This window comes from Epargyreus clarus, unplaced genomic scaffold (assembly GCF_041222505.1).
Source record: "Epargyreus clarus isolate Ecla_fem2 unplaced genomic scaffold, WU_Ecla_fem_2.2 ptg000018l, whole genome shotgun sequence".
Classification (NCBI taxonomy): domain Eukaryota; kingdom Metazoa; phylum Arthropoda; class Insecta; order Lepidoptera; family Hesperiidae; genus Epargyreus; species Epargyreus clarus.
In genome coordinates this window covers 1,123,842-1,145,264 of record NW_027332226.1, presented here as the reverse complement: position 1 = coordinate 1,145,264, position 21,423 = coordinate 1,123,842, and the positions used below count along the sequence as shown (strand labels likewise).

Genomic DNA, 21,423 nt, shown 5'->3' with positions numbered 1-21,423 from the left:
TATCATGCGGGGCCTACTCTACGATTTTTAGATTAAGCATGACGGAAAATATCGCAAAAAGGCTTTCTCTCCTGAATTTTGCAAAAACGACAAAAATGTATCAAGTATTAGTATATTTCATTACTATATTTAAAATTACATTTTATGAACTTCATCCCGTCTCCACTTCTTTAAATGTGTGTCTTGACTGGAGTTTAATATACTCGTAATCATATGAACATTTTGAAAAAATTGCATATTTTCACAGGCTCTAGATGCCTTGAATAAGAAAGACATCACTGAAGTGAAGTCGTACGCGAAGCCGCCTCAGAAGGTCGAGATGGTAATGGAGGCAGTACTAATATTATTGCAGGTAAATTATTTTTCATTTATATATAATTACATTAGTAATTAAAATGTCATTCATAAAATAGATTGAAGAAATTATGACAAATGTATCACTAATGTTTCTAAGTTCTTAGTATTGTTATCATAACATAAGTAATGGCTATTCATTTAAATCAATTATCTTGTAAATAAATTAAGTAATTAACTAGGAAGTTTTATTCATATTTACTAATACAATTATGTTCATTATTTTATGCTATCTGTGTATGCGGGAGACTTGAAGTATGCTGTAGTGTAAGTGCGAGTTAAACTCTGGTAGAGAGGGTTCTGTACAAATTTAACACTGTAAATAAAATAAAATACACTACTTACTAGGTTTCTAGCTTTTCTTGTTATATTTAAATAAAGAACAATTTCGTGTCTTTTCAACATTTTGTTTCATAATACTAGTCTCAGTATTTTCAGAGATAATTTAAAAATTGGATATGACACCCGATACAATAGACAAAATATTTATTTTCTATTTTTTAATTCACCTCCAAAAGTCACCACACAAATCAAAATTCAGTTGTTTACGTCTTACCTTTGTCTTTGGGTCACGAAAAAGCATAGGGGTATTAAATATCACATCATTTGGTCCAGTAGTTTCTGAGCAAATACGCTGTAACCTACGGATGACACACACGAGTGATTCTTTAAAGGTTCTGTCGTTTATTCAGTACCCTAAAACCACGAACAATTCCAGAAAGAGCCAACCTGGGCTGAAGCGAAGCGGCAGCTCGGCGATCAGTACTTCCTGGACCGGCTGCGCGAGTTCGACAAGGACAACATCTCGGACAAGACGCTCAAGAAGATCGGCACGTACACCGCCAAGCCGGACTTCGACCCCGAGATCGTGGGCACCGTGTCCGCGGCGGCCAAGTCGCTGTGTCTCTGGGTGCGCGCTATCGAGAAATATGGGAAAGTTTATAAGTGAGTGGGAGATGATATTATTTTTATATTTCTGGCAAAAGGAGGTTTTGTACTAAGTGAGCTGGTCGTGCCTGGAGAACGGCTGAATTCCGCTAGTCTCTTTTAAAATACTTTAATAGCAAGTTTTAGAATCATATGTTGAGTGTTTATTGTTGTTCATAAACAAGTAATTTCAGACAGAATTAAAGCCCTACTTGAGATCTTCCGAGGATGCATTGCTACTCTGAAGACTGAGCATCAGCAGTGCTACTGTGCTGTTATGTGGCAAATACAAGAGGTGGTTCCTATGTAAAGTTCTATCTTTAAAACGCTGCATGGAAATTTCTTTGTGCTTTAATTTAAAAGCTGAACCACGAACGGTTCTACGATCTTTTAGAAGCAACGTTGTATGGAAATTTCCAATATTCCGTTTTATCAACAGGATAGTAAAACCCAAGAAGGAGCGTCTGGAAGAGGCCCTGGAGTCGCTGCGCATGAAGCAGCAGATCCTGGCGGAGGCGCGCGCCAAGCTGCGCGAGCTGAGCGAGATGATCGCGCGGCTGCAGCGCGAGTACGACGAGAAGCTCGCGCAGAAGGAGGAGCTGGAGCGCAAGTCCCGCATGCTGCAGCTCAAGCTGGAGCGCGCCGAGGCGCTCATCACCGGCCTGTCGGGTGAGTTTGCTCTATTATTATATTTTGACATGGTACTAGAAATATTCTGAACCAAAAAGCACTACAAAATGGGAAAAATCTTTTACAATAATAGAAAAACGTGCTACTAAATGAAAAAAAGGTTACAAAATGGAAAAAGTGCTACAAAATGGCAAAAGTGGTACAAAATTGTAAACGTGCTACAAAATAACAAAAGTGGTTCAAAATTGGAAACGTGGTACAGAATAGCAAAAGTGCTACAAAATGGAATGATGTTCAGAGAACCACGCATGTCGTTAAAAAGAAAATAGATGTTGCCGCCAGATGTATTTATTTGTAAATTGGAATATAGATCGCTGAGGGTCAGGGGATACTAAGCCAAGGAGTTCCCATGGGAGGAGTCTCGCCTCAGGTGGTCGTGCGATGTGATCCCCCTGAGAGGATTAAAACAATGCAAATAATATCTTGTATTTGTATTGCATTTCTCAGCGTGAAAACAGTCGTTATTAAATGTGATTATATTGCAATTTATAATTGTAGTAAAATAATCAGATCAACCCGTAGAGTGACTACTTACGGAGCGACTTTGTCCTCCAAGTGACCGTGGTCCTCGGACTCGAACTAGGTATTTAGCTGTTTTATTTCAAAGTTCATGTGACCACAGTTTTGTGCGGTTACGGAAACGTCCGTAAACTTTGCGAAACATTATCGCGAATCGTACACAAAGAGATCGATATAAGCTGCCTACGATTATAGCGAAGGCCATCGTTCACATGCGCTTTCTTACGAGTTCAGCGGTTCCGCGTCCGCAGCGGAGACGGAAGAATATCTCTTCATGTGTTTTCACTGTTTATAGTGAATTGATATGTAACCAGACGTGTCTCTATTGGAGTCTTTTGGGTTCTTAAAGGCACTTACAAGGTTTAAGAATAAAAGTAATGAAATTATTTTCTTTCTTTTGTTCAAGATACTTTGGATTTAGTTAGTACGTTCAATTATTTAAGTTAGTTTATACTACAAATCGATCCAGGTGAACGCGAGCGCTGGGAGATGACAGTGGAGAGACTGGACAAGGAGTTCGAGAACCTTCCAGGGGATTGTCTCATCGCTACGGGGTTCGTGGCCTACCTGGGTCCCTTCGTCTCTGAGTACCGGGAGGATCTGATGGATGAGTGGTTCCGTGAGGTAACTCTTACCTTAGTTCCAAGTTTGGCTCCCCTTTTGGATAAGTTGATTAGAAAAGTATCGATCTCTTAACGTTCTTTTCTCGTAATGTGCCCAGAAATTGAGATTCGTTTAATCATCTTATGAATTAGTAAGGTTATGGTCAATAACCAAGTTGATGAAGTAAGGTAGACAACTTTAAACAATGTTGATAACGCCATCATAATCATCCCACTACTTTCCCAATGCACATGTTAGAGAGGGTCAATGTTATAATGTTATAATTAGAAAGATATTTTGCGCAAAATTTAGCTTACAGTTCATATTTTAGTACGATATTACCATTTTTTTAATAACTGAAATTGAAAATTGTATATTTCTGTGTCTTAAGGTTTACAACGAAGCGGTGCCAGTAACCATGGATCTTAGCATGAAATATTTCTTGCTAGACGATGCTACGCTTAGAGACTGGAACTACATGGGTTTGCCGGGTGAGATTATTTAGTATTTAAATATTTAGTAAGATGGAGCTTGAAACATAGTTAAGAATATTTTTAGGGTTCCCTACGAAAACAACGTAAAATTCAACCCTCATTGGATCACTGGTGTGTCTGCCCGTCCGTCTGTTACAGCCAATTTGCTTCGATACTATTGAAGTACTGTGCCAGATATCAGTACTTTTTCTACAGTAGATTTTATTGACTGGATGTACTCGTAAATAATCGTGGCATTAATCGCTAAAAAATATATAAACGGTCGAATTGAGAAACCTCCTCCTTTTTTGAAGTTGGTTAAAAATAGCAAATCGCCTTATTTGCCTTAAGACACAGTTGACTTCTCTGACATTCAATCCATATTGGCAATTAAAATGTTAGTTTTATTTTGCAGACGATAATTTTAGTGCCGAAAATGGTATAATAGTAGTACGTGCCACTCGGTGGCCCTTGGCGATAGACCCTCAGGGTCAAGCTCTCATCTGGATCTCCAGAATGGAGGAGAAGAATGAAATCCAGGTTAAATTAAAGTTAACTTTATTTGAGGCATTATTATTTAATATTTTCTAATGATTGAATTAATTTGTCATTATTAATCTACATTACCGCTAGTATATGGTAAATGAAAATATAATAAGTATGTAGGTTTTTATGTCATTTGCTAGTAAAGAAAACCGTTTTCCAAAAGGAATACATAATAATATAATAACAAATTTCACGTACAAAACTTTATAGCACTCTGTGACCTAAACCCGCATTTTAACCACGCATTTCTGTGTCCAAAGTAGCCGATTTTTACACCGTACGAATATTAATACACTACCCTCACAGTTGAAAAAAATAAAAATAGCTATGAACGTTTCATACTTTTAAATGCCATTTAAAAATTAAAAGTGAGTAATGAGTATTTTGTTTAAAGCTCTAATTATTTTAATATTTTATTTTGGACGTATTTATAAATGTTTTTGCCATTGTGTACATACTAAGCAATAGCATCACTATAAGACTAACTATTGGGCTTTATCGAATTTTATTGTTTGTTTTGACTGTGTTTGTTTTATTTTCGCTACACACCATAGTAGGAGATATTTAAATTAGGAATCGTTATCAAAATTAGCCATAATACTACTCCAGTAGAATCTCGACTAAGCGACCTATTTGTTGTCGTATTTGTAGCATTCGGATGATCGAAAATTTGGATAATTGAGTTTATGAAGAAAAGCTATTTAAACCGATTTAGGAAGGTGATGTTTTTCGACTATATGTTTGTTACGTATGTATTTTTCATTCTTTGGCAAACTCAAACGACTTCATTAATTTTGATACATGATGTGTCGCTGAATTCGTCTAAATTGTGGCGATAACATAGGTTATATTTTTGGCAATCGGGTTTTTGTTTTTTATAGTAACTATTTTGTTGCGATTTGGCGACTTTCCGGAATTTAAATGCACAAGTCACACAAAATGTGGCTGATCTGTAAGGGTTATTACAAAGTTACTTGTTCACGTTTCACAATCCGAACAATCGCGAATATTTATAACTAAGGTCCGGATAATCGATTTTCTACTGTATCACTAGTATTAGTTATGTATTAGTACATTATGTGATTGCTTATCATATGTTTCTTTAGTACGCCTGTATCTAGCCTAAATGGCTTGATAGATTTCGACGTATGTGTGGTGTTAGATTTGTCTTTATCACAAGTGCAGAATAATTACTAAATTTTCTAAATTTCAATGGTTTCGGTTGTGTCACATTTTTATTGCTTTTTAGTTCATAATTTTTAGTTTCAATCATTTATAAGTTTCAAAATAATTATCATATTTTTTCACAAGTATAAGCGGGTTTATGTCACACGAGCTATAAAATAGTATACGATACTTGTGACAAAAGTAGCCTATTATCTGCACGGCGTTTAGCACCCTCGCTGCGCTCGGGCGCTAACTTCACGCCGTGCAAAAATAGGCTACTTTGGCCACGCGTATCGTAATGTACTATTGTGGATCTGTGTTGTAGTCACTAGTACCTCACCCTTCCAAGAGAAATATTACTTCTTAACTCTAGCAAGAGCGAATGAATGAATGAATGAATTTATTTATTTGTAAAAGCATGCGTTTATAAAGTAGTTCATACATAGTATGTAATTGCGTTCGGCATACTCTACCGGTTGATCCCGTGTACAAATCTTTAATTTGTTTTAATGACGCGAACATGATAAATGAAGTTTTATTGAGATTTTTTTAAAGTTTTTTTTGAAGTGAAAATTTCTTCAGCAGCGTTGTGCACATTTTGTGATGAGTAAAATATGTTAAACTCGCGTCAGGACACGTGGCCTGATCGAAAATTCGTAAGACGGCAAAGCAAACTGCATAGGAAAAATATGTTAATGTGTGTCAGATTCATTATTAATTTATTGTAATTTATTGTTCAGGTTAGGTTTCGAAAGTTTTCACTTTTGCGGCTCTCCCGTAGTGCAACCCGTTGATTTTTTTTAATATAATTCTAATTCTTTGGCTGGCTCGTCATAACGTATGTCGTGTCGTAGATCGTAGACTTCGGTCAGCCGAACTACCTGAAGGTGATGGAGACTTGCCTATCGGAGGGCAAACCTGTGATCGTGCAGAACGTGGGCGAGGTGCTGGACCCCTCCATCGCGCCCATCCTCGACAAGGCCATCGTCAGGATCGGATCCGCTTTAGTCATCAAGTTCAATGAGAAGATGGTGCCGTATAACGGCGATTTTAAGATGTATCTCACTACTAAGTTGGGTTAGTTGAATTTTTTGCAGGTGATCTTTAAATTGTTGATCGGTAAACTTCCATGTTTTAAGAGCTATGTGACGACACCGATGACAGGATGTTAGTCAGATAAAAAGTTTTCTCGTATTTAATGTGTTTTCTTTTCTCGTATTTACTTTTATTTATAGAAACGAATGACAGTTACTAAAATTAAGTAGTTTCAATATACATATAATTTAAATAGATTAAAAGTGTTTTCCTACATTTTCTACACTTATCCTATTTTTTTTATCACAGTTGCCCAAGAGCGTTGATAATTTACCAATAAGTGAACAGCATGCTATTTTACGACTTTTTCTTAAAATAGGACGTAACTGAATTACTAAGAGAGATAATATAAAAATTACCCCCTCCAGGTAACCCTGTATACAGTCCAGAAACGCTGACCAAGACGACGATGGTGAACTTCGCGGTAAAGGAGCAGGGGCTGACAGCGCAACTGCTCGGCATCGTGGTGCGCCGCGAGCGGCCGCAGCTAGAGATCATGAAAGACACGCTCGTGCAGACCATCGCCAACAGCAAGAAAGTCCTGGTGAGTGGCGCTGACCCAGGGTGCTGGCGGTGGAGGATCGGGGGCTGGTTAAAGATATTAACTAGGTACTGGCAATCAAGTGAGAAGGGCTAGTCCATAGTCTACCAGGCAGGCCAAGTGCGAATCGGTAGACTTCTGTTAAGAATTCTCTGGTGTGTAAATTTCTTCTTTTTTTTTCATTATTCCAGCAAATTATATTTATTTTCTAAAACGTACATAACTTGCATTCATAAGATTCGAACCTTAGAACCCCCGAATGTGACTCCAAGTTACACTAGGTTATCCCCGCTTCTAAAAATAAACTTGTGGTTATTTACATACAGGACTCCACTCTCAAAAACATTACAATCCCCAATGTTTTCCAGGTGGATCTGGAGAACGACCTGCTGCGCATAATGTACGAGTCGCAGGTGCCGCTGCTGGAGAACGAGGAGCTGTTCGTGACGCTGCAGACCTCGCAGCGCACCTCGCTCGAGGTCAAGGAGGCGCTCATCACCTCGCAGGATACCGAGAAGGAGATTGATACCGCGAGACAGGTTCAGTAGGAGTTTCTTAGTAATATCACGGGTAGATGCGGTAAAGAACTGGAGGACGATCTGCTGCACATCATGTACAACCTTTTTTGAAGTTGACCCAGCTCTGCCATAACTCGTGTGGCGGTGCGGTCATCATGTCGGTCTGAGGCAAAGGATTCGGGGTTCAATCCCCGGCAAGACAGACATCTAAATGACGAATTTGGAGAGCTTTTCTGGGTCTGGGTGTTTGTGTATTCGTCTACGTGTGTCCATGGTACCCACGCCACTGGCGATCCTAGTGTGGTGCCGTAAGTCTTATAAGATTAGTAGAGAATCTTATTCATACATTACATTTACATGGTGCTTAAACGAAATGGGTTTTGTTTGCTCAAATTATTTTTTTTACTAAAAATTAAAAGCGTTTTCGTCTCTAAAACCTTTTCCTTCATACGTCAGGGTTATGTACCAGTGGCGGTTCGCGCCTCAGTGCTGTTCTTCGCGTTAAACGACCTGTCCCGCATCGACCCGATGTACCAGTTCTCGCTGGACGCCTACATCGACCTGTTCACGTACTCCATCGACCGCAGCCCCAAGGGCGGCGAGCTGGAGGACCGCATCAGCAACCTGAATGAGTTTCACACGTTCGCTGTTTATAAGTGAGTTTGTAGTTTATTTGTTGGCTTTGAATAGCAATTGGGACACTTTTTTTGAGGGTAGATGGATGGTGTGAAAATTTGACACCTTCAAATCTATCCATTGGATCGTGATCAAAAATTGCCGTAATGCGTAAAGCTCTTCTCGCTCGGTGCCTTAGGCGACAATTGCCTCGCAATAGAATATTTATTGGGTCCGTCTAAACAGAACTTCAAAGCAATAATCGTATTTCGAGATTTTATGCTAGTTGCTAACATGAGTGCAGTCCAAGAGGGGGTTTTAATTTTTAATTATATCTGCTCTTTTTCCATGTAATAAATTCTTGTAATTAAACGGAAAAAGAAGAAAAGTACTATAATTTCGTCGTGGAAACACACATAGGCGATTATCGCCTAGCCATATGTCATACGCGAATCGCGTATGACATAATCGTAGGCGAGATTTTAATTCTTGCCTGTGTGTAAAGATTTTGATACGATTATGTTATGGCGATTCTGGCGTGATAGTTTCTCGAACGGACACGTACGAGAAACTTTCTCCGTCTAAATGGCTCTTAATTGACCTGATGACCAGGAACACGTGCCGAGCGCTGTTCGAGCGGCACAAGCTGCTGCTGTCGTTCCACATCGTGTCGCGCATCCTGTTCCAGCTCGGCAAGATGAGCATACACGAGTACCTGTTCCTGCTGAAGGGCGGCGTGGTGCTCGACCGCTCCGAGCAACCCGATAACCCTACCAGTTGGTGTTTGGTTTCAACTTTTCTGTAATTCCTAACGAGCATGCAGTCCACCTGATGGGCACTGCCACCCATGGACATCTGTATTTCTGTAATCAATCCCAGATAGGATAAAAAAAAGCATCTAAAGTTAGACTAAGAATGCTTCGGATAAATATTTCACTTAAACCAAACCCGTTAAACCAGACTACAGTAGCGCTTTACAAGGCAATTTTTAGGCAGAAATAGATTTGAAGGATTAACCTTAAACTACACTTGGGATGGTATTTTGGACTGAAAACTTTTTCGGGCCAAATATTTTGTTCTTATTTTTTAAGTTATCACTTTTTAAGTTTGAAAGTTTTGCCTTTCAGCATATAAAATTCATACTGACCAAAGATGTTTGTATTTGTTTCTATATAAAATAATTTCGTCCCGTATTATTTCGATAATTGAATTTGAAGTTGAAGTCGACAAACTAAATTCCACATTACAAAAAAAACAAATACATAATTTGAGGAAATTGTTACCAGATTGGTTGCCTGATGAGTGCTGGGACAACATAACGGAGCTGGACAAGCTGCCGGGCTTCCACGGCATCATCGAGTCCTTCGAAACCTTCTCCAAGGAGTGGAAGGAGTGGTATCTCAACCCGGAGCCGGAGTCTCAGCCGCTGATTGGTATTAGGCTTTTGTTGAGATAATAGTTATTTTCAGGATTAGATTGTTTAATTTTTTTACAGATATTATATTTAGGTTACATGTGTTTTACGGATTTTCCGTAGTGTCACCTATTCCTGTCAACAGTGTAGATCTTCGATGATTGTAGGTATAGTTGATTTTACTGTATTAAGCAATATATGTTCTAGATTATATTTATTTTACGAAGATATCGAAGATCAAATAAATAAATAAATGTGTAAAGGAAAATAGGTGTAGAAGAGCTTTATCTCAAAGTAAGTCATAAATTATCTTACCCGATTTTCTCCTACAAAGGATCGAAATTTGTTAATTTTTTTTGGTAATTATTGTCAAATTTTGGAAAGCAATTATTGCTTGAGATTGATTATTACTACCGAGAATAAGTGATCACTCTGTCTTTTCGGTAGAGAATATAATGAAAGAACCTCGTCAAATTTTCCACATTCATTCTGTCCGTCAGTCAATCAATTCTCTCTATATTTGTCTGTAGGTGAATGGAACGACATGTGCAGCGAGTTCCAGCGCATGCTGCTGGTGCGCTCGCTGCGCGCGGACCGCGTGTCGGGGTGTGTGGCCGCCTTCGTCGTCAACGTGCTCGGCCCGCGGTACGTCGAGCCGCCCGTGCTCGACATCAAGGTATTGACCACATCCTCACACTACGCGCGGACCGCGTGTCGGGGTGTGTGGCCGCCTTCGTCGTCAACGTGCTCGGCCCGCGGTACGTCGAGCCGCCCGTGCTCGACATCAAGGTATTGACCACATCCTCACACTACGCGCGGACCGCGTGTCGGGGTGTGTGGCCGCCTTCGTCGTCAACGTGCTCGGCCCGCGGTACGTCGAGCCGCCCGTGCTCGACATCAAGGTATTGACCACATCCTCACACTACGCGCGGACCGCGTGTCGGGGTGTGTGGCCGCCTTCGTCGTCAACGTGCTCGGCCCGCGGTACGTCGAGCCGCCCGTGCTCGACATCAAGGTATTGACCACATCCTCACACTACGCGCGGACCGCGTGTCGGGGTGTGTGGCCGCCTTCGTCGTCAACGTGCTCGGCCCGCGGTACGTCGAGCCGCCCGTGCTCGACATCAAGGTATTGACCACATCCTCACACTACGCGCGGACCGCGTGTCGGGGTGTGTGGCCGCCTTCGTCGTCAACGTGCTCGGCCCGCGGTACGTCGAGCCGCCCGTGCTCGACATCAAGGTATTGACCACATCCTCACACTACGCGCGGACCGCGTGTCGGGGTGTGTGGCCGCCTTCGTCGTCAACGTGCTCGGCCCGCGGTACGTCGAGCCGCCCGTGCTCGACATCAAGGTATTGACCACATCCTCACACTACGCGCGGACCGCGTGTCGGGGTGTGTGGCCGCCTTCGTCGTCAACGTGCTCGGCCCGCGGTACGTCGAGCCGCCCGTGCTCGACATCAAGGTATTGACCACATCCTCACACTACGCGCGGACCGCGTGTCGGGGTGTGTGGCCGCCTTCGTCGTCAACGTGCTCGGCCCGCGGTACGTCGAGCCGCCCGTGCTCGACATCAAGGTATTGACCACATCCTCACACTACGCGCGGACCGCGTGTCGGGGTGTGTGGCCGCCTTCGTCGTCAACGTGCTCGGCCCGCGGTACGTCGAGCCGCCCGTGCTCGACATCAAGGTATTCATGGATCTGCAATGAACAAGTTATATACACTAAGCTTTGCTTATCTTATCTTCCTCTTTTTGCCTTTCCTTACCTACCAATGTTGGATTTTATTTAAAAACAGTGATTCAATTTTTTTAAATCAAAATCGACTTCCTATCAGAATTTTTCGCTAATCCTTTACTTGAGAAATTCATATGCAGATGAACGATAATCAAAATCGGTTTTTATCGTAATATTAAACGTATTAAAAGAACCTCTGTGGAAATAACTCTTTACTATTCATATATTGCAAATTTTACTTCTTAGTCTGTTATACTTGTTTCTTATCATATGGGGAGAATCTTCTAAAAATATCATTCTTCTTTCCATAATCATAATCTTACTACACACATCATTAATAATATTCGTTGTTTGTTGCCAGGCGGCGTGGGAGGAGTCGTCGTGGAAGACGTCGCTGCTGTTCGTGCTGTCGCCGGGCGTGGACCCCACCGCGGCGCTCATCCAGCTCGCCATCGACGTCAAGATGTTCGACAAGTTCCAGTCGCTCAGCCTCGGACAGGGGCAGGCGCCCACTGCTGCTAAGTAAGTCAATTTACATCAACATTAGAGACGAGCTTTTGCCCGCGGCTTCGCTCGCGTTACGAAGTAATATTTTCATCCCCTATTTTATCCCCTTGAGGGTAGAATTGATCAAAACCCTCTCTTAGCGGATGCGTACGTCATAACATCTACCTGCCAAATTTCAGCCCGATCCGTCCAGTGGTTTGGGCTGTGCGTTCATAAATCACTATGTCAGTCAGTCACCTTTGAGTTATATATATTTAGATGGGTGCAGGTGAATCGACAAAAGTTTTAAAAGTAGTTTTCAAACCATGTATGTATATATGTTTGTTACCTAGAAAATGTGACTACTTTGTCGTAATACGTACCTTGTCAAAATATTTTATAGATGGCCAATGTACATATGTAAGCCATAAATTATTAATATTACAGTGGTTTACATAAAGTATCAAAATAAGTCGAGGTGCTCAGTTAAAACCCTATTTTCGTTCTATGTTAATCCTTACATCATTATCTTGGATACCACCTTGAAGAATATTTTGAGTATTATTTTAAAACAACATTATGAATATCATCATGAATAATCATACATAATTCACATCAGTAAGACATTATAAAATACCTAAATAAACATTAAAATATAATCCAGTTCTATTGTATAATAAATAATGTTCAATTCGCCAGCGACGTATCCAAAACAGGACATATTGAAACATATGACAATTATCAAATTGGCAACGTTGCCATACAATCTTCTTAAACAATAAATAATTAATAAAAAATCTTATTGATTGATGTAAGGTAGCTAAGGAATGGATTCACCATGGATCATCTTGCACACATCTAGTGAAAAGCCACTTGAAACTTTTTCTCGTACAGGATGCTATCGTCAGGCATGCGCGACGGCGGCTGGGTGTTCCTGGCGAACTGCCACCTGGCCTGCGAGTGGCTCGGCTCGCTGCGGGGGCTGGACAACCCCAAGATCCACCCCCGCTTCAGGCTCTGGCTGTCGTCCATGCCGGATGATAAGTTCCCCCTCAACGTGTTGCAGCGCAGCATCAAGATGACCACTGAACCGCCTCAGGTAAGATCTGAGACAATTCTTTTTATGTAAGGCGATCTTCTGATTTTATCTCTTGAACAAAGAGATATAACTGGTAGTAACTATAAGCGTCCGTTATCAGCTGTTACTAAATTGTTTTGCTTTTATTTACCTATTTTGAAATAATTTATAATGTCCGATAAAAATGTTAACATGATGATTCTATTTCAGAATGTGGATCCTATCCCTTTTACATTTCAAAGTTCAAAAGAAGGTCTAAAACTAAAACAATCTGATTCCTCCCGAAAGTCGTTTTATAAAAGTTCTACAGTCTTAATCAAAATAAGTTGAAAACCTTTATAATACATCTCAATTTCTTATAAATGATCAGCTAGTTAAAATTAGTTATACCCTTTTCCAGGATAACTTAAATAAAACTCTTATTGACATCAAAATAGGTCTTTATGTTCAAATAATAATTGTATTTTTGTTAATACTACCTAAATAAACCTTCGTGCTGTTCCCAGGGTCTAAAGGGCAACCTGGTCCGCCTGTTCGCGAACATCAACGAGGAGAAGTTCGACGAGGCGACGCCGATGTACCGGCGGCTGCTGTTCTGCGTGTCGTTCTTCCACTGCACGCTCATCGCCAGGAAACGCTTCCGGCAGCTCGGCTACAACGCTGTGTATAGCTTCAATGATGCTGATTTTGATGTTAGCTTACTTCTAATTTGTAATAATTATTAACACGCTTTATTAGCTTGGGTTGTACGTTTGTATGTATGTACGTAACAGTAACGGAATCTTTGAGTCCGATTTTTATCCACTTTGAACGTTCAGTTTAATTCAAAATTTTAAAGAATTATCAAAAACCGATGACAATACACGATTTTAATAATTTTGTACCATTGTCCTTATCAACATCCTCAGGATTAACGATTTTCGAGGCGAGAGAAAGCGCCTTATGGAGCGTACAGGCAAAGTTACTAGATTGATTTTTAGCTATGAGAAATAATAATGTTATTTCCCTATAACTCAAATGTTACCACGACCACGATCCATGCAACTGGGTCGAAATATCGGCAATAAAAAACGCATATCGTGAGTACCCGTTACATAATAAAATGTCTCAATTCCGCGATAATTTTAGTCTAAAATCATATAACTCAAATGTATTGAAACATATCTATAATGCCATTTTTTAGAATGATTTTTAGGATTCCGTACTAAAAGGATAAAACGAAACCCTCTGCTGTCTGTTCGTGAGTCACAGGGCTTTATCTCTTAAGCCGTAATAGATAGACACTTGATTTTTTTACAGACGATGCATAATGATGGTCGCTATTCGAAATGGAGTGCTTTTCGAAAATTGATAAGTGGAGCACTACACGCTTTTTCCACAATTATTCCATTTACTGTTCCTTAATTGATTCCTAGATTGAAAATTATTTTCTACTTTTTAGTTGATTTTATCATAAAAGCGTGTTTTTTAGTTTTTTGAACTATATTTATTTTTATAATATAGGAATGGCAGGTGCATGCAGTCTACCTTATGGTAAATGACTCTCCCGTCCATAGACATCTGTAATAAATCCCAGATAGGATTAAATTTCTACCTGTGGTCAGCCATAGATGCTCCACTACTCCTGAGGACTAAGCTGAAATGCCTCTGAAAAGTGTATCTCCCTTACTACACCCTTCAAACCAGAACACAGCAGCTCTTGACACTGCTATTATTAGACAGAAATAAGTGTAAAGGCTGTGCCACCAGACTATAACAATACTATGTTAGATAGGTAGCAATGGTATTTAAGAAAACGCAAGCACACGCAAAAGTACCGCAATCCAGAATATATAATTATGCAAACTTGAATCGTTGTATTATTTATTTATTTATTTATTTACTCATAATTGACCATGTTAAGAACAATGTGATGGAAAAGGCAGACTTAATGCTAAATAGCATATTACTCGAGGGTCATTAAAAAAAGACAGCATTTTTAAAATATTTTTGGATAAGTTCAAAAATTAAGATGTAGAAATTAGATTGAATTTGTCTTGATATGTCACGACCTCAAAGAGCAAAACCTCTTAAATATTTGGAGTCATCTTTGACTGTAAATTTTGCTGCCAAAACCAAGGTATCAGACAACCTGCTGGCCAACTACCTGGAGGAGTACGAGGAGGTCCCGTGGGACGCGCTGCGCTACCTGTTCGCGATCATCAACTACGGCGGCCACATCACCGACGACTGGGACAAGCGCGTGCTCATCGCGTACATCAACCAGTTCTTCTGCGAGGAGGCGCTGGACGTGCCCTTCTATAGGTGAGATATTTTTGTTGCTATCAATAATACCTGGGTATTTAAAGGTAGAATCCTTTTGGTTCAACTCCGGCGGCACTTATTCTGTCTAATAACAGCAGTGTTAAGCGCTGCTGTGTTCCGGTTTAAAGGGTGGGGAACATACTTTTCCGAGGCGTTCCAGCTTAAGTCACAGGGATAGTGGCGCATCTGTGTCCGACCTCAGGTATATTCCTACCTGAGGTCGGACGATGACAACTAATCTTATCGGGGGTTGAATACAGATGTCCATATTTTAGAAGAGAATTCTTTGTATTGTATCAGGCAGTTTTCAGGATCTCTTTTATATAATAGAAGTAACAAAAGTAAGTTCCTGACATGAGTTAATCAAATTATTTATATCAGCGTAAACAAGAAGTAAAATGTCGCCAACGTTAAAGAATCTTTCATTTAATGTGTCCTGGGATATTTTATTTTCTATTTTCGTTTCCATTTCTATTTAGTTTTGTATTGGGAGGTCCCAATTCAGTAATGAGTTATTTAAGTTATACCTTCGTCGCGGAAAAGCAAATGGGTACTAAATTTCAACTCATTTGGTTGTATTCAGTAAACAATATATATATTTTGTAATTCTACAAGGGTTTTTTATACGCAACCCTAAAGTGTTATATAAAACCTATTGCTGCTATGTCGCAGGCTGTCCAGCATCCCGGCGTACCACATCCCGCGGGACGGCAGCCTGGAGTCGTTCCGGGACTTCCTGGACCTGCTGCCCGCCGCCGAGCGCGCCGAGTCGCTCGGCCAGCACGCCTCCGCAGACGTGGCCACGCTGGCACAGGTCAGCATATTTCATAAATCTACTCTTATAAGTATACCTATACAATGGATTATGTACAAAAGAATTAACTGAAACTGTGGAAATCGAAACAAGTTTTTCAAAAATAAACCTATTATTATAATATATACTATTATAATCGTATGTGGCAGCTTACCGCAACCTATTAAGAGATGGCGCTACAAGTATTTTGAATCGCGCTATGGTTTTCTAGCATAATTATGTATAAGTTCTAATCTGAGATTAGTGGAGTACAGACACACTTAGACAAGATCGCCTATTAGTAGTAGCGGGAGATCTCTCTTTATCAAGGATACTTAAATATATTGATAACGTTTTTATTAACGTTGTTATTCGTTATAACATTTTATTTCTAATTCTGTACTACAATTTGTAGGATGCGATGATAATGTGCTCAACGCTTTTCGCGCTTGCTTCTACTGGAGGAGGAGGCGCTGGGGGCGGTGAGGACCAGAAGGTCAGACTTTCAAATCTTCATATGCAACATAATTTGTTACTCCATATAGGTGTAGAAGAGAAGAAATTCTAAAGCATTATTTTGAAAAAAAATTTTTTAGGCCGTCCATCCTCTAAGAATATTAAGAAGATAATGAAAGTTTAAATTACTACAATACAATCATCTTTGAAAGCACAGGTTCTCGAAACTTTATTTCCGCGTTAGCATCAATCATTTTCTATCAGTGAAAAAATACGATTTATCTCAACTATTCGTATGTCTCTGCTATAATAGACCGGCGAAAAAGAAAGAAAATCTGGTTTTATTTCTGGCTTTGACGCATCCCAATTTTTGCTAGATTTCAGTCTCATAAGGTGACTTTACCGGCCACTTTTAGACACACGGGCTTAAAGTTGAAGCTGGTGAATCGTGACTTCACGGCACTGGTGGCAAATGAAAAATCAATATCTGCAATGCATTAATAGACATGGCACTTTCCACGAGGCAGGTGGACGAGCTAGCCCAGGAGATGATAGCGAAGCTGCCGGGGCGCATCGACATTGAGACGACGGAGCGGATGATGGGCCCTGAGATCGTGATGCCCATGTGCGTGTCGCTGCTGCAGGAGCTGGGCTACTACAACGTGCTCATCACTGGGATCACGTCTGGTTTGAAGGTCTGGTGGAATATCTTTAGTAGAACTTGTCTTATTGATGAAAAAAAAAATGATTGATTGTATCGAAGAAGTTAATGCTACGGCAGTCCACCAAATGGCAAATACCATGACTACTGCCGTCTATAGTTATCTGTAATTTATTCCACTTAAGATTTCATAGATCGACCATAGATGCGCCGCTACCCCTGAGGATTAAGCTGGAATGTCTCTGAAAAGTTGTCTCTCTTATCTCATTCTACAAAACGGAACAAAGCGGCATTTATTAACACTGCTGTTATAAGTGTGGCGGTGATGCCTAATGAGTCGAATACATACAGAGAGTTTTACTACCGCTGTTTAAAGAAATTAGGAAATAGTATACACTTTTACGCATTATTTGTATACTTACATATTGTTGCAGGAGTTACGGCGAGCGATTGAAGGTTTGGTAGTAATGTCGGAAATGCTTGAAATTATGTACTCTTGCATCTTCGAAGGAAGAGTACCGAAGTTTTGGCAGAAAGGTAAGTTTTTTATACTAATGAGGTTAGGTTTAGGCCAAGTTAGGTTAGACCATTCATTCGTCTATGAGTAGGCTAAGTTGAGTTACTTCAAATGCTCGTTTACAGTAAGGCAAGAATTTTAATTTAATGTCCTATTCTAACCAATATTATGTCTCTTTCTCTCCGCATGGACTAGGCTAGGATAGATTGTGCGTTTCTTACGTTTAGGTTTCTTCAGTAGTAGACCCATCTTCGTTTAAGCTTTAATTAATTGTGTGATGAGATTGAGTGTGTATGCGCGTGCGTAGCTCGTCCGTCGATGAAGCCGCTGGGGTCGTGGTGCCGCGAGCTGTGGCTGCGCGGCGCGCACCTGTCCGCCTGGGCGCACGCCCCCCGCGCCCCGCCCGCCCTCTGCTGGCTGCCCGCCCTCGTCGCGCCCACCGGCTTCCTCACCGCCGTCATGCAGGTACCCCCGCCCCGCCCCCGCGCCCCGCCCGCCCTCTGCTGGCTGCCCGCCCTCGTCGCGCCCACCGGCTTCCTCACCGCCGTCATGCAGGTACCCCCGCCCCGCCCCCGCGCCCCGCCCGCCCTCTGCTGGCTGCCCGCGCTCGTCGCGCCCACCGGCTTCCTCACCGCCGTCATGCAGGTACCCCCGCCCCGCCCCCGCGCCCCGCCCGCCCTCTGCTGGCTGCCCGCGCTCGTCGCGCCCACCGGCTTCCTCACCGCCGTCATGCAGGTACCCCCGCCCCGCCCCCGCGCCCCGCCCGCCCTCTGCTGGCTGCCCGCCCTCGTCGCGCCCACCGGCTTCCTCACCGCCGTCATGCAGGTACCCCCGCCCCGCCCCCGCGCCCCGCCCGCCCTCTGCTGGCTGCCCGCGCTCGTCGCGCCCACCGGCTTCCTCACCGCCGTCATGCAGGTACCCCCGCCCCGCCCCCGCGCCCCGCCCGCCCTCTGCTGGCTGCCCGCGCTCGTCGCGCCCACCGGCTTCCTCACCGCCGTCATGCAGGTACCCCCGCCCCGCCCCCGCGCCCCGCCCGCCCTCTGCTGGCTGCCCGCGCTCGTCGCGCCCACCGGCTTCCTCACCGCCGTCATGCAGGTACCCCCGCCCCGCCCCCGCGCCCCGCCCGCCCTCTGCTGGCTGCCCGCACTCGTCGCGCCCACCGGCTTCCTCACCGCCGTCATGCAGGTACCCCCGCCCCGCCCCCGCGCCCCGCCCGCCCTCTGCTGGCTGCCCGCACTCGTCGCGCCCACCGGCTTCCTCACCGCCGTCATGCAGGTAATAGCAAACTCCTAGAAATAGCAAATCCTTCGAGTTAAATTATTAAGATTGCTGACAGGTGATGGCTTAATTAAATTTAAAAAAAATACCCAATGTAACAAGTGTGCATTTGCTGTCATGTAGGATACATGTGAATGTTTTCAGACGACCGCCCGCGGTGAGGGCTGGCCAATAGACACGCTGTGCTGGGAGTTCACGGTGATGCCCCTGGAGGAGACTGCCTTCGTGCGGCCGCCGCGAGATGGCGGTGTTTATATACGGTAAGTTTGTATATGGAAATTATATTCTTAGTGATAAGAAATAACTTTTATATCTTGCTATTATTTAAAAGTGCATTATTTAATATTACATAATATTTCCAAGAGGTAAGGCTATTATAAATGTTTAGTAATACGTCTGTATAAAGATGTCAATTTATGTACATAGTTTCGCCATGTCTTCAAACGCCCTAATTTGATAAGGTTTGCAACATCTTTAGACAGAAAGCAAATTTGAATACATAACCACTATGTTACTCTCTGTTGAAATCTGTTTGTGAAAAAAATTGCGTGTAATTTAGTTCTTTCCATACAAAGATTAGTTCATAAATTCATTAATTAAATGTTTCTTTTTTTAATTGGTAATACTATTCACATATCATCATCAACTCATATTGCTGGGTACAGGTGTTCTCTCAGAATGAGAAGGATTAGGACATAGTCCACCTGGCGAAAGCTGTTGGTGGGCGAAGTGCGTATTTTTGGACTTGACATACCATTCAAAACCTTTTTTTTTCATTTTTTGAAAGGTTTCTCGGTTACGTATACAGGTTTCCTCACGACGTTTTCATTGGCCGTTTAAGCAAAAATCAGAGGTGCCTGGGATTTGAAACTCGGACCCGTTGATCAAGAGGCAGAGTTTCTTAACCACTAGGCTATCACCGCTTCATACTAATAACATAAATTAGTTACTATTTTTTATGCAAATAACCACGACAAACACATCTCCTTTCAAGATAAGTGGATTGTTTTAAAAAGATGATTTGCTTCTTACTCCTATATTTAAAATTATTTGCTCGTTGTTACCAAATTAAAAATAGTTTTCTTCGTTATCCCCCCAGAGGGCAGTACCTGGAGGGCGCGAGCTGGTTCAAGAAGGAGGGCTACCTGCAGGAGCCGCTGCCCATGCAGCTGGTGTTCCCCATGTCGCCCATACACTTCAAGCCCATCCGCGCCACTGGACGCCGGCTTAAGAGTGACTCATACATACATATATCATTCGTCGTGTTGCCATATAAATTTAAAAATGTTAAGGGTAAACAACCCTTATCACTTAGGGGTATGAAAAATAGATAGTAGCCGATTCTCCGACCTACTGAATATGCATATAAAATGGTGAAAATCAGTAAAGCCGTTTTGGAGGAGTACAGTAACTAACATTGTGACACGAGAATTTTATATATAAGATGTTGTTCTCGACAATTTTGTTGAGAATACTTCGATAGTGTGATTCAGAAAGCGCCATCTCTTGATGAGGTACTGAAAGTTGCCAGAGTGCTTTAGAACTGCATTCTCTTGATGAGTTTTTTTTGTTGTATTCTCTTGATGAGTTGTGGAAAGTAGTCACAGCAGTATCGAATACTCCAGACAAATTCTGTAACAGAAATTTCATTCGTCTGTTTAAATTATATTTTTGGCAGTGTAAAAATCTGACTTTGCTTAGGATGACCACGTTTTTTGATCTGTAGCTAATTATGAGATTAGGCCAGACTAGACTATATTAAAATACAGCCGCAAAATGTTTTCTTTATTTAAAAGTGTTGATATGATATATTCAATGATTCGTGATAGTACTAAACAAATGTGTACCCCATAAAAACGTGACGGACCTCCTTGATTACCCGCATTATTTGGACCACATAGCATTTTTTGGACATCCGTCTGGTCGAATATTAAACCCAAATCTCTACATGGAAAGATTCCAATATATCGTTTTATTTTGTTTACTTATTCCAGACCGGTATATATGCCCGTGCTACTACTATCCGATGCGCATGGGGGCCTTCGTGGTGGCAGTGGACCTGCCATCAGGCAAGGAGACCGCCGACTTCTGGGTGAAGCGCGGCACCGCGATGCTCTGCACGCTGGCTACGTAGCTCCATTTATCCTTAGCATGCCTAGCCGATTGACCAATTAATTGGGATATTGTTACCGGATAAACCAATTGATTGGGGTATTGTTAGCTGGATAACCATTTAATTGGGATATTGTTACGCGAATGACTAATTAGTTGGGATATTGTTACCGAATTAATTGAAATTTTCTTACACGATTAACTAGTTAATTGAAAACATATTTGAATAACCCATTAATTGGATAATTTGGTCACGATGTAACCAAGTAATTGCATATTATTATTTAAATAATATTTTAGTAGACACTTAATTTTATGGAATTTACTTCTAATTGCAAACTTAATTTTAGAATGTAGGTACAGTAGATAGCTGTACGTACTGTGATGTTCTTTTTAAGCATTTAATAAAAATATAAATAAAATTACTGTATTTATTATTTTGCTCTGATCTAATGTTTATTAGGAATCAGACAAATAGGAAATTATTTATTTACCATTTACACCATTTATTTCAGAGTAATTTACCAATGACAAA

At 41.6% G+C, this 21,423-nt stretch overlaps 1 protein-coding gene across 1 annotated transcript in view; it reads left to right on the top strand.

Annotated features, from left to right (window-relative positions):
* The window catches only part of LOC140749712 (dynein axonemal heavy chain 2), a 70,996-nt gene extending 49,852 nt beyond the window's left edge, over positions 1-21,144 (top strand). The window contains exons 58-82 of the mRNA XM_073082848.1: positions 248-352; positions 1,073-1,299; positions 1,721-1,950; positions 2,960-3,114; positions 3,485-3,584; positions 3,982-4,106; positions 6,134-6,356; positions 6,743-6,918; positions 7,284-7,454; positions 7,890-8,089; positions 8,661-8,824; positions 9,335-9,481; positions 9,993-10,138; positions 11,565-11,725; positions 12,584-12,788; positions 13,274-13,459; positions 14,887-15,071; positions 15,744-15,885; positions 16,280-16,360; positions 16,848-17,015; positions 17,416-17,518; positions 17,806-17,963; positions 18,921-19,036; positions 19,876-20,009; positions 20,771-21,144. Of these exons, the coding sequence (XP_072938949.1) occupies positions 248-352; positions 1,073-1,299; positions 1,721-1,950; positions 2,960-3,114; positions 3,485-3,584; positions 3,982-4,106; positions 6,134-6,356; positions 6,743-6,918; positions 7,284-7,454; positions 7,890-8,089; positions 8,661-8,824; positions 9,335-9,481; positions 9,993-10,138; positions 11,565-11,725; positions 12,584-12,788; positions 13,274-13,459; positions 14,887-15,071; positions 15,744-15,885; positions 16,280-16,360; positions 16,848-17,015; positions 17,416-17,518; positions 17,806-17,963; positions 18,921-19,036; positions 19,876-20,009; positions 20,771-20,910 (3,948 nt within the window). The 3' untranslated portion in view covers positions 20,911-21,144. The remainder of the gene's footprint in view (positions 1-247; positions 353-1,072; positions 1,300-1,720; positions 1,951-2,959; positions 3,115-3,484; positions 3,585-3,981; positions 4,107-6,133; positions 6,357-6,742; positions 6,919-7,283; positions 7,455-7,889; positions 8,090-8,660; positions 8,825-9,334; positions 9,482-9,992; positions 10,139-11,564; positions 11,726-12,583; positions 12,789-13,273; positions 13,460-14,886; positions 15,072-15,743; positions 15,886-16,279; positions 16,361-16,847; positions 17,016-17,415; positions 17,519-17,805; positions 17,964-18,920; positions 19,037-19,875; positions 20,010-20,770) is intronic.
* The last annotated feature ends 279 nt before the right edge of the window (positions 21,145-21,423 follow it).